This window comes from Bombina bombina, chromosome 3 (genome assembly GCF_027579735.1).
Source record: "Bombina bombina isolate aBomBom1 chromosome 3, aBomBom1.pri, whole genome shotgun sequence".
Classification (NCBI taxonomy): Eukaryota; Metazoa; Chordata; class Amphibia; order Anura; family Bombinatoridae; genus Bombina; species Bombina bombina.
Window position 1 is genome coordinate 752,728,061 of NC_069501.1, and position 13,871 is coordinate 752,741,931.

Here is a 13,871-nt window from a genome sequence, read left to right on the forward strand (position 1 = left end):
AGAAGGTAGCTGACAGTATCCACATAAAACTTTGGGGCTTGGTTAGGAGTCTGAAAATCAGAGCAATGTTATTTAAAAATAAGCAAAACTATACATTTATTTAAAAAAAACAACTTTATTGGCTTTATAAATAGATCATCTACAAAACATTTAAACAAAGAAAAAATTAGTGTATAATGTCCCTTTAAACATGTCAGGGGACTCTCAGAGCATTAGGGGGCTCTTTTTTTAACAGTGGGATTTAGCATTACTAGTCACAATATTACCTGTCTACCTGTCTCCACGGAGATCCATGCTACGATCCCTTAATGTGCTGATATTACTAACTAATCTATAACACACTACTCAGTATCTTTGGGTTATTTCAAACTATGCTCAAGTTGGTTCAGTAACACAGGATAGCAGTTGGCACTAAATATAGTATACTTTAGATATTAATAATAAAGCAGAGTTCATTGGGATAATTTATCCACCACGAACATAAAATAGCATTCACTTGCTACTCTGTTACAATGGCCTCTATTTATCAAAGTCTGGCGGACCAGATCCGACAGTGCAGATCAGGTCCGCCAGACCTCGCTGAATACAGAGCTTAACATATACATAACATATACATTACAGCATATACATTACAGCATAACCCAGTATACTTAATCAGTGCTTAACTAGATATTATAAATTATTTGCATAGTGATTTATTATTTTTTATTACTATGTCATAATATCATCCCACATTGGTTTTGTGAGCCTACTTTTGTAGTCTATTTTTTCTGGTATTCAGGATTTCACAATTAAAAGGTTGTACCTCTATTTATAAATACCACTTATATACATTGACACTTCACTAATATTCCTCATTATTTTGACTGTGTGTTGACCCTATTTTTAAGAATTTTAAAATAAAAGTTATGATTGAACCATATCAGGTAACTCATGCCTTCTAGTCTGGGCATAGAGTGCTATATATGCATCCTTTTTTGTGGAAATGTCTCTCTTTTTCCACTATTTCTCATGTTTATCCCCTCACTTTAATCTGTTATAACTGCTTTGTGCAGTTTAAAAAAAAAAAAAAAAAAAAAAAGATGCTCATATTCATATTTTCTTTTAATATACTGTCCTCTTTATTTTGGGTGCGATTTGCACAACTTTTGATATTTAACCAGAGGTCTGACCTCTGATTAATTGTGCTAGCGCAATGTGAAACCGTGAACTTGCGGAAGCATTAAACAGCCTACTTGTAATTGCTGGTTATTTAATGTGCTCCCGTAAATGGGCAACTTTGCCCCTTTACGGGGCGCATGTTAAGATAGCGCTCCGCTCGTAATCTGGCCCTTAATTAATTCATTTTTTTACTATAAATACTCTGTTATAATATGCTTACATTACATTTAAGAAATTCCAACAGATGGTATCACCATTCCACTGTATCTCTATATTATTAGATATTATTAACCCACTGGCATAAATAAAGTAGCATTATAGTATGTCACCAATAATTTCAATACTTACATTGATTTGTTTTTTTTTTTTAAATGATTAGTTTTTGTATGTTATATAAAATATATATATTTTTTTTCTAACAAAAATGTCTTGCTATCATTTTCTATAAGTTACATTGATTATGTTCTAATTGAAAAGCTTATTATTAAAGTATTAATTAAAATTATATAGATAATTTTGATAATTTGTACAAAAAAATGTTTAATATTTTTTTTTATTAAAATAGAAACTACCCATTGTTAGCTACAGTGCCCTCCACCAATATTGGCACCCTTGGAAAATATGAGCAAAGAAGGCTTTGAAAAATTGTCTTTATTGTTTAACCTTTTAATTTTTTGTTCACAAATACACAAACATACTCATGGATATCAAACAATTGCAAACACAACACAGGTTTATCGAAAAAGAAAAAAAAATCTTTGATAAATACACCCCCATGAATTCATATGACAAAAATATATTTGAAAGATATTCCCATTGATATTTTACGTGTTTTAGTACACCTGTATGACTAAGAACAGGAAATTGTTCAACCATGATTTCCTGTTTAACAGGGGCATAAATATGAGGTAACACATAGGCCAAATGTTCTTAGTAATTCATCACAATGGGTAAGACCAAGGAATATAGCTGTGATGTGCGGCAAAAGGTTGTTGAGCTTCACAAAACGGGAAGTGGCAATAAGAAAATAGCAAAAGCATTGAAAATGCCCATTTCCACCATCAGTACAAAAATTAAGAAATTCCAGTCAACTGGACAGTTAGTTGCGTCTTGGGGTCAGAAAGTCTACAAAACTACAATCCAACATCACCTACATTACCCAAAGTTGTTTGGAAGTGTTACAAGAAAAAAGCAGTTACTCTCATCCAAAATCAAACTCAAGTATCTTCAGTTTGCCAGACACTACTGGAACTTCAAATGTGATCGGGTTCTATGGTCAGATGAAACCTAAATAGAGTTTTTGGGCAATAATTACCAGAGGTGGGTTTGGCACACACAGAGAGGTAGCCTTAAGAAAAAGTACCTCATGCCCACGGTTAAATATGGTGGTGGCTCTTTAATGTTTTAGGCTCTTTTTCTGCCTGAGGACCTGGACATTTTGTTAGGATACATGGCATCATGGACTCTATCAAATATCAACATATATTAAATGAACACCTAATTGCCTCTGCCAGAAAGCTTAAATGGGGCGTGGTTGGATCTTCAAGCAGGACAATGATCCAAAACATATTTAAAAATCAACACAAAAATGGTTTACTGACTATAAAATCAAGGTCCTGCCATGGCCATCCCAATCCCCTGAATTGAACCCCATAGAAAACCTGTGGGGAGAACTGAAGAGGAGAGTCCACCAGCATTGGCCTAAACATTTGAAGAATCTATATAGATTCTGTGTGGAGGAATGGTCTCAGATTCCTTCCCATGTATTCTCCAACTTCATCAGACATTTTTCCTATTGGTGTTTATATTATAATAGAAGGCTCACAGTTGTTATCTTGGCAAAGGTAGGTAGCACGACGTATTGACTCAAAAGGTGCCAATAATTGTGCCACACATATATTTAACATTTTTTTAAAAAAAAACTGTGTTTTGTTTGCAATTGTATGATATCCATGAGAGCAGATCATTTCTGTGTATTTTTCTAACAAAAGATCAACATGTTAAATAATAAAGACGAATTTTCACAGCCTTCTTTGCTCATATTTAACAAGGGTGCCAATGTTAGTGGAGGGAACTGTATTTTGGAATGCAATGCAACAAAAATTACAAAGAATAGGGGCATAGAATATAAATAGAAATAAATACTTAAATCTACAGAAACTGACAGACTAACCATACCTAGATATGATAGCCTGTATGGAAATCTCCAGGTAACCCTTCACATCAGTTTGATCCTGGAAGTGTAGCTAGAAAGCTAACATTCAATAATATTAGGTCTAGTCTTCTTTACCCACCATCTATTTTAGATTGTATTACCTTTCCTTTTCAGTGGTTTAACTGGTTTAACACTGATAATAATAATTAGAATTAGAATTAATCCTTTTCTAACAAAGTTAATTTGTCTACATTGGAACTTTGTTCCAATGTAAACAAATTGAAATCACGTGATCGTTCATTAGGATAGCATGGAACCTTCTAATGGCAGGAAATTTCTTATAATCTCAATTGATTTGTGATTAGTATTTAAAAACAAGCAAACACTCTAACAGATAATTCTGATGATGGTGTTTTAATAATGTCCAAGTTATATAGTTTATAGGGACATGAAACATAATAATATGCTGGGGTCAAAGCTGTTGAATAAGACAAACCCCAAAAACAAGAGAACAAAACATGTTTGTTTTTTTGTTTTGTTATAAAGGATTAGAATTGACTTGAATTTAAATATCCTTTGAAAACACATGCATTTCACAGATGTTCTAATGGATTGGTATAGATCCTTCTATTTGCTGCAAACCTGTTAAAATTAATCTGTAGCATAAATTTTTTTTTCCAGTTACATGTTTAAAGATCCCGGTCAGGTAATTTATAGGGACATCAAAGGTTATTTATTGTATTTATTTATCTGTTTCCTTATATATTTATATTTGATAATATTATTTGTTTATAGTTTACTTTTATTTTTAGAGAGAGAAAAAAATATATGTTCCTACTAAAAAGGGGGAAAAAAGTTGTGAAAGCCAGAGCAAAAAAAACAAAAAAACAAAAGTGTTTCTTATGGAGTAAAAAGTCTTTGGTGAAGGGTCTCAAAGTAATGTATATGACAGGTAGCATAACCAACAACAACAACAAAATTAGAAAACTGTGCAGTAGCCAGATTTGTTCAATGGACTGTGACTGTCTTACATTTGTAAACCACAAAAACACTTTAGCATAGCTTTTATTTTGGGATGAAAAATGACATTCCCAGTCTGTAGGTTATGGTAATGTTTAAGGCTCAACCTAACCACTGAGAGAACATCTGGCAGGAAAAATTTGCCATGGAAAAAAACAAAAGAAAAAACTTGCAAGCTATAATGCAAGTCTATTCCCTAAAATTGAGAACGATAGCTTTTTCTTTCATAAATAATGTTGAGAAAATAACATATTTGATATGAAGATTTTTTTCTGGTTGCTTCACTTCCTTAGTGAATTTAATACTGTGTTTAAATGGGTCTATATTAAGAAATACAGTGCAGAGTAAAACTGTATTTCATAACATATATTAAAGTTGTACTACCTCATCAATTTCTGAAAAATATAAAAAAATGTACTTGAAAAAATGTGCGAATATTTGATGTGTGTTATATTTCAGCAAACAAATTGATAGCTATAGCTATACCATTTCTCTAGTGTGCTGTCAATCTGCTGTGTTTTTCCTGAGCAATTCATTAGTGTGAAAGCTAAAACAAGCCATGACATAATAACTCAAATGCTTAACAGTGCAGAAGATCAAAACACAGAGAATATTTTCTCTCTACTTAACACTCTTGATCTGTTCTTATTGTATTTTATTATGGTTTGAAAATAATTGGATTTTCTCACTGTTCTTGTGATCAGAGCGAAGATAATGAGGGGCCAGTGAAGGAATTGCTGCAAAGAGGAAATAGTCTTCAACTAAAAATCATCGATGATAAAAAGCGAGAAGAAATTAAATTAAAACAACAGCTGTTGCAGTCAAAACATAATACTCTCAAGGTATCTTGTATGACCTAAATATGTAGCATGTATTATAACTTTTTAAGTGTTTTGTTTAGATTGGTTATGGCATGCATGCTCCAAACATTTCAGTTTGATTGAAAAAATCATTAAAACAACTCTATATGTGCTAATGATCCAACGTTTTTTTTTGGCTTAATAACTCCATGAAACTCAATACATCTGTATAGTTTATGGTTGAGTAAACAAAAGGAACACCCATTTTGAAATCACAAGATATGTTAACTCTGTTCTACTTTTGCTATCAGGTAAATAAACATTTTCTACAGTTAAACGAATGTAAGGTTTTGGTGGGATATCTTGCCTCTGAATAATGTTTACATTTAAACTAGATGCTTTTAAACAGTTTACTTTTTAAGTTTAAAAGGGTAAATCTATATTCTAATTGGAAAGGTTTTGGATTACATTACTGTAGTAAAATATGTTGTTCTATATTGTTTTAAAGGTGCTTATGCCAACTTTCAAGTATTTTACATTGACCATGTCTTATTTACAGTACATATTAGGCTAGATTACAAGTGGAACGGTAGTTTGAGTTTAAAAGCCACTAGAATAATTTTTTTGAGTTTGGAGATTCGCACTCGTATTACAAGTTAAAAGTAAAAAGTTTGCACTCTCACATTCACAAAGTCTCGAAAACAAATAGACTTTGAGAAGTCACAAATACAAAATCACATTCCCTTATAGACTTCAATATAGCCAAAAAACTTGAAAATACCCACGTCACGCAAACACGATCAAGGTTATATGATTATATATAGGTATATTTATATATATATATATATATATATATATATATATATATATATTTATATACAAAAAAGGAATATCTATATACAAATACATAGAGCATATTCCCCTATGTGAAGAATATTGGAATGTGAAATATTATATGAATATTGCCTAAATATGTCTGTGTGTGTACATGTGTTAATGTGTATTTATATCTGTAAATACATATATACACATATAAACACATAAATATACTGTATTTTTGAGTGCAGGAAGTGGAGTGGGTGTTGTAAAAATCATGAGGAGGGTTTAAGTGACCTGCACTCTGTAACACTTTCTGTTCTTTTTAGCCATCCTGTGTTTTAAGATATAGGGGCCGAATTATCAAGCTCCGAATGGAGCTTGATGCCCCTGTTTCTGTGTGAGCCTTGAGGCTCACCGGAAACAGCAGTTATGAAGCAGTGGTCCAAAAACCCTTCTTCATAACTTATCCTATACAATCGGGCTGATTGACACACCCTGCTAGCAGCCGATTGGCTGCAAATCTGCATGGGGCAGCATTGCACAAGCAGTTCACAAGAACTGCTTGTGCAGTGATAAATACGCTATCGGCATTTATCGATGTGAGGTGGACATGAAACACTACATTGTATCATGTCCGCTTGCTCTTTCATAAATCGGCCCTATAATCTGTAAATTCCATCGAATTGGTCAGAATTGCTTCAGACTTTAAAAAGAAAGGCATTCTTCCCAAAGCTTGTCAACTTATAAATGTATAGTTATTCCAATAAAAAAGTATAATTGGAGGGGGGCGTGTCTAGGCGGCGTCCATGACAGGGCGTATTATCAGGATCTCTAGGAGAGGATCTATACAATCCGCCGATTATATTCTGATAACTGCAGCATCTACAGAAATAAATTTCATATGTGACTACAGTATAACCTACTGATCTAAACCATATCAAATTTGCTGAGACAATGACCCTGGAGCGCTGATCTGGACCGCTGAGGCCTCTGGCGGCGGCCTCCTTGTGAGACCCCAGCACCCCCCCCGGTTATCCAGGTAAGGCATTCCCTATTGGATTGCAACTTTCTCGCAGCTATATTTCCCTGCATTACTATGTCAGAGTTATGGCACTCCATCCACGAGACTTTGAGACCTCTATTTGTGCCCTATTTGAGGAACATTATCGGAGATTACGGACCCTAATTGTGAAGGGTTTGGTGCTAAACAACAGCCGGGTGTAACCCTCAATGAAACAAGACTTCCTGAGCCACCAGCACAAGTACAGCGGCCAGATGAAGGATCTAGTACACAAGCTGCGAAGGAAACTGAGGATCCCCTTGTGCCTCCCCCCGCTCCCCTAGATAAGGTGTATCCACTCAACAGTGAAGTGGTAGGCCTCACAGATGAAGTGTCAGAAGAGGATGGTCCCTGACTTGAGAGGCGGGAGGATCCGGGTGAGCCGCTGCTACTCGATAAGGCTCTTCTATGTGAGCGGAGCTCTGCACCATGCTTTCGGTCTGGCTTTGATGCGGAGGGCCCAAGTCCGTTGATCCTGAACTTGCCGGATGATCAGAAATCCTGTGGAGATCGCCTACAGTGGCTAGTTGAGTCTTCACAGTTGCGGAGCTATACTAGCCCACATAGGGTAGTCCCTGACACAAGCTTTGTGGAGCATCTTTTGTTTCACTCTTTGCGTTGGAGATTCAGTTGAGACATAAGGCAGGTAACGGATCATCAACGTTTGCCTATGTTGGCATTCCTTAAAACCGGAGTAGGCTAAACAACTTTCCCTCCCTCAGTTGCCATCTTGTAATAAAGATAAGATGACGGTAGTTCATTAGCAAGTTACCTTTTATTGGACTTTATTTATATGTGGGATGCATTAGCTAATAGATTATATTTTCATTCCCTGAGTGTTATGTTGCAACAATTTCTTTAGACCTATTTTATGACTCACAGAATTACCCGCGCCGCAACTTTTTCTCTCTGCCTATGGGTCTGAGGACCGGACATCAAACTCTAACCTCCCTGGCTTAAGCTCTCAGGGTGTAATAACCTTTTTGTCTATTACCTAAACTTTTGTTTCCCCAGTTTGTTCCTTGTATATGGTGATTTAATTAGATAAAGGGTGAGCTTGCATAACTGATGTCGTAGTTACATTGTGAGTCATTCCTAAGCTCAATGTTTAGCAGTTGCATATTTCTTGTTATGGGAGGTATGATGAATCTTTAAGAGGTCACTAGGACCTACCTTACTATTCTCATATTTACTATGCTCCAATGAGTGGTTTGACTAAAAAAAAAAAAAAAAAAAGAGCAAAAAAGTATAATTGCTCACTGCAATATTCTTGATATTTTGATATCTACATCTCTGGAGTAACACTGCTACTCCAATCAACGTATACACACACACACACACACACACACACATATATATATATATATCCATATATATATATATATATATTTATATTTATAATGTTTATTAGATGGTGTTATTATGAGTGTAACTGTAAATTGTAATGTATTTTGATGTGTTTTGTGAGAGTTTTTTGTTTTGTAAAACAGTTTACCAGAGCTATGAGGTCATGCTAATACAACACATGTTAACTTCAATTGCGCTCAAACAATCGCGTTAACTTTCAACTTGTAATACGAGCGGAAAACCCAATGTGTGTAAACACCAACAATAAACCCCTTATCGCTAGAGTGTAACTTTTAACTCGCCACTCATAATCTGGCCCAGAATTGGACAACTCTGTAAAGTAGTGATATGCATTCATTTCGTTACTAGATATAATGAATGCACTATTTTTTTTTTTAAGAAAACAAAAAAATGCTTATGAAATTCATCGGCATTCATTAGTTTTCTGTAAATTTTCTTTAAGGTATTAAATACATACCTCTAGCATGCTGGAGACCCCCACTAACGCTAATCCTTCTTCTCAAAACTCTGGACCACACTAATAGGAGGCTTAGGGTTGCAGATCCCAGAACCTGTTTTAAAGGAGAAGATCCTTTAACGCAGGCCCTGGGATCCATCATGCTAAGCCTTTTATTAGCGTGGCCAGTGGCTCTTAGCAGAAGGATCGGGGTTAGCATGGCTCTCCAGTGCGCTAGAGGTAAATAAAATACTATAGGTTAACTTTTTCACCTGTAGCAAAGAAACATTTAGATTCGTTTAACAAAAACTATTTTGAATATTCCATGAATATTCAAGTATTTGGTTAATTTGAAACAAATAATTACCAAATAGTGCAGCAAACGAATATTTGGGGATACATTTCCGAAAGATTCAAACAAACCAAATGTTTTGGTGCTTCACATGTCTAGTGTAAAGCAATTAAAGAGAAGAGATTAGTCAAGTTCAGGCAGCTGTTCAGGCAGCTGTTAGTTAGTCGCTGGACAGTCAAAAGCAAATGTAAAATAAAAATATTGCAACATTGTTTGTAAAAGTGTTTTGAGCAATCGAAGTGTTTTCTTTTTATGACAAGTCTAGGACTTCCTGATCTTCACATGTAGATTTTTAACTTTTTCTTGTTTCTAGCACCAACATTAGTCTAAGTAAGAATCTGATGCACCAGCACTTGCTGTAAATTTACTCTACAGACCTATAAGTTTCTTCCTTATTCTGTCATGGGCCCCCATAAGGCACATGACAACAGGAATTTGTAAGATTATTAAAGAATAAAATGATTAGTTGCAGAACTTTGGGCATCAGTAATATGGTAATCTTGGAGTGCTTGTCCGTCTGGCATCGCCAACTAATTGCCCCCATCCCTCTCCTATCACCTCGGTAGCAGGCCTCCTCACGGGGTTGGCAGACACTCATCCCAACATCTGGGCCTGATTAGGGGTTAAGCAGGGTTCAGACTTCTGGTCTGATTCACAGCCAGATGGATTCTTAGACTTAGCAAGCATGGAGCATCACGCGGATGTTCCTCCATTCCTTTTCTTTAAAGCACTCAGGATTAAAAGCTTCTTAAAAAGCTGGGGTTTCCTCCCTTCTTCATCTCAACACCCCACCCCTTGGGAGTCCATCTGGCAAGGGGGACGTAGACTTGTCAAACCATTATCAGCTCACTATAGATTGCTTGACGGAACATTACCACCTGAAACTGCCCCACATCTGACGAGGTGTGACATTCTCTTACATTCCCAGATCTCTGCTGACTCATAGCAAAAAGGCCTTTCTTTTGACAAAAAACCCCTTCACTGTGTCACAATGTTTGAAACTTATTACAAGGTTATTTCACACTGGTACATGGTCCCTACCCACTTGTCTAAGTTGTACTCAGGATTTTCCTCCCTTTGCTGGAGGAATTGTGGTCTCCAGGGTAATATGCTCCATATTTGGTGGGAGTGCCCCAAGATCAAACCTCTGTGGGAAAAGGGACTTTGCACCCTTTTTGAATTTAGTATCAGTGTACCAGCAGGTCCAGTCACAACACTACTACACTTAGATTTCCATGATTTACCCAAACATCAAAGCATGTGTAGCATATACCTGTTGGCTTCTATCAAAACTAACATAGCTAGATCCTGGAAAAGGGCTTCACCCCCCAGGTGGAGTGAGATTGTGAACACAATGGCTTTCCTATACAATATGGAAAAGGCCATATACCTTGACTTAAACAAATCTGACCTGTTCGAGATGATATGGGCAGATTGGAAAGATAAATATGAAACCTCATGGAGCCCATCTGCTGCAACACAAGATCCATTACCCACTTCCTAACAGGCATTTTATATATATTTATTTTTTATTAAGTTATATGCATGAAATACAACAAAACATTTTTCCAACAATAAAGGTTAGCATGTTGCAATTACACAGTGTTCAGGCCATAGAGGTACAAAGAAAACCTCCCATGCACCAAAATTCAAGCAGCCAGTCCATGTGAGATTTAGTCTATTCATCTGGGCTAATGTCTTTGGCAAACCAAGAGAATATAACTCCATTAAATCGCTTATCTTTGTTTGCTTATGCTCTTGAGTGCAGGACCTTTGCCCTAACAGGCATTTTATATAACCTGCCCCACAGTTGTTGCCCCTAGTCAGTTGGTATCCCCCCTACTCATGCCCTCCCCCCTTTTCCCACTTCCACTATGTGCCTCATACATGGCAAAAAAAGGTGTTGTATTACATACCCATTGGTCTCCCATCATGACCCAACCTGATTAATACACTTAGCTCTATACTTGTGGTGACCAACCTGATTTTTGTTACTTTGTATGTTATATATTCCTTTTAGGACCGTTTGGTCCGTAACTTTGCTGAATATTGAATATTGAAACTTGATGTTTGTGTGGGGGACCTGTGAGTCCCCAAATGTTATTTCTAACTATTTCAAATCAAATAAAATTATTTTGAAAAAAAAAAAACAAAGAATAAAATGATTGTATGCATTATACTGAGATCAAATAATTCCAAAAATAGTTGTATAATTTTTCAGATCTGTATTTTTTAAGTGAAAAATTAAAATATTTATATTGACTAGATAGAAGTTTGTAATTAATCTATATAATTTATTATTGAATGTCCATTTAACAAGCATATCATTTTCTTATATAGTTTCAAATTTCACTGCACAATTAAATAAGATATTTTATCACTGAATCGATGCAAATACAACCAGAACATTGTTGAGTCTATTTAAATGTTTTTAAACAATTCACTTTTTTTTTTTTTAATAAAGAACTGAAGATCAATTTAAAAGCCCAAGAGGCAAAACAGTTTGTTCTAAGGACTTCATGTGTAAATGTTTATCTCTTTGCAGAAATAAAAGATGTCATGTGTAGTAATTTAGCATTAGCTCTAATTATTAAAAAAGAGTTCCCTTGATTTTTTATTTTTTTTACGCAGCACTTCATTATTCATTGCATTTACAAAACGTGAAGTGATTGATTTTCACTTTTTGTGACTCAATAAAGGCATTTACCCGTGGCAGATAAAATCTCAAAAGGTTATTGATCACTTAAAGGAAATTCAAACAAAATTTTATTCATTTGTCACAAAAGGATATTGCACATATGAATCACTGTTTGGTTTTAAAATATATTTTTGCTCATTTCGTACCATTTGATAACATTAAAATGTTTTTTTTAAATTGCATTCATAAATTAAGCAAGCATGTTATTGATTGGTCCCCAATTACTGCTTACAAATAAACTTTGAAGTATTATCTTTTTTTACAGCTTAAAATGTTACTATATTTTCCACTTGTATGAAAAACGTCACATGGCTAGTTGCCTCATGATCTAAAGTTTGTTGTAATAGTTTAATGATGTAAAGCTATCCACTTTGCAAAAGCAATAGTTCATGTGTAATAATCTAAGTTATTATTATTATTTATTATTATCGGTTATTTGTAGAGCGCCAAAAGATTCTGCAGCGCTATAAACATAGGTGGTATACAAGGTAGCAATTATTGGGATCAAATGGGTAGAGGGTTACATAAGAAACTCACATGAGAAAGGTTGTTTCGCTAAAAAGGCATGTTAAATCCTTTCCTGTGTAATATGAGGGTTTGTTGTGATACTTATAATGATCTCTTCTTCAGTCTCACTGTGTGTATCTATGTTTAAGTAACTTGAATTGCGCTATTTTACAATACAACACATACAAGTTTTACATGAACCAATTTCAACCATGGATATGTATTTCGGAAAATTTAATTCAAAGATGTTGAGAATTTAAAATTGTATAATAAATTTGCAAATGATTGTTTACTCAGTTGACAAAATATTGCACAGTAAATATAATATCAAATGTAAAATATAAGCTGTGTATATCAAATTAATCAATTCTTATTTGTGTAAAGTTGAAATGACTTAAAGGGAAGTGAAACACAAAATGTTTCTTTCATGATTAAGATAGAAAATACAATTTTAATCAACTTTCCAATTTACTTCTACTATCTAAATTGCTTTGTTACCCTTTGTTGAAACATATACCTAGGTAGACTCAGGAGCTAAGAGACAAGGCTGATTGGTGACTGCACATATATGCCTCTTTTCATTGGCTTACTACTGTGTTCAACTATCTCCTAGTAGTGCATTGTTGCTCCTTCAATAAAGAATACCAAGAGAATGAAGCAATATAACAAAAGAAGTAAATAGGAAAGTTGCTTTAAAATATATGCTCTATCTGAATCATAAAATAAAAAAAAAGTGTTTCATGTCCCTTTAAAGTAAATATATATGTAAATTCAGAATTGTTTTCGTGTAAAATGCAATATGTAATAGCCATTAAAATATGCAGATATATAGCAAATTACAAAAAAATGTTACCTAATAGTTTATTTTGCATTATTTCAAATCTTTACTATTTCGGTATATTTTACCTTTACCAATGCTCATAGAGAAAAAATAGGAGTAACGTGTTTAATGGGCGTAATTTGTTTTTCAATACCAAAGTTATGCTGGTATGTTAGAATGATCCAAACATGCACAACCTACTGTGAACATTTACACACATACAAGTCTCACCACTCTTTAATTTGTGAAATGGTAATGTTTGCAAAATGTATGCAATTAAGGACAGAACATTTTAAAACAAACAATTATCTTATATATCAAAACATAATCTACTTTCACATTTATGTAATGCACATTCAATCAGCAGTGAATGTATATTAAAATGCCAGATATAGGCCACATACATTTGCATTTCTCACAAAGTTAGAGAAGTGATCTGATGTAGCAAGGCCTATACTTTACTATAGAGGGCATCTCATTTATCATCTTTATTGAGAGGAACCGCCCACTTTCTTGGATCATTACACAGGGTTGAACATGTGAGGCTGGCAAGATAGAAATGTATATTTCACAATGGCTGCTATGACTCTTTGGTCATCAGGCCCTAGATGTCATAAACCACTTGTATATGTTAGAAATGAAATCCTTAAGATATTCTTTTTCTTTTGCTAAAAT

General features: G+C 34.6%; 1 protein-coding gene across 1 annotated transcript in view; it reads left to right on the forward strand.

Moving 5' to 3' along the window:
* The window catches only part of DMD (dystrophin), a 4,487,195-nt gene that overhangs the window by 2,147,164 nt on the left and 2,326,160 nt on the right, over positions 1 to 13,871 (forward strand). The window contains exon 39 of the mRNA XM_053707599.1: positions 5,041 to 5,178. Within this exon, the coding sequence (XP_053563574.1) occupies positions 5,041 to 5,178 (138 nt within the window). The remainder of the gene's footprint in view (positions 1 to 5,040; positions 5,179 to 13,871) is intronic.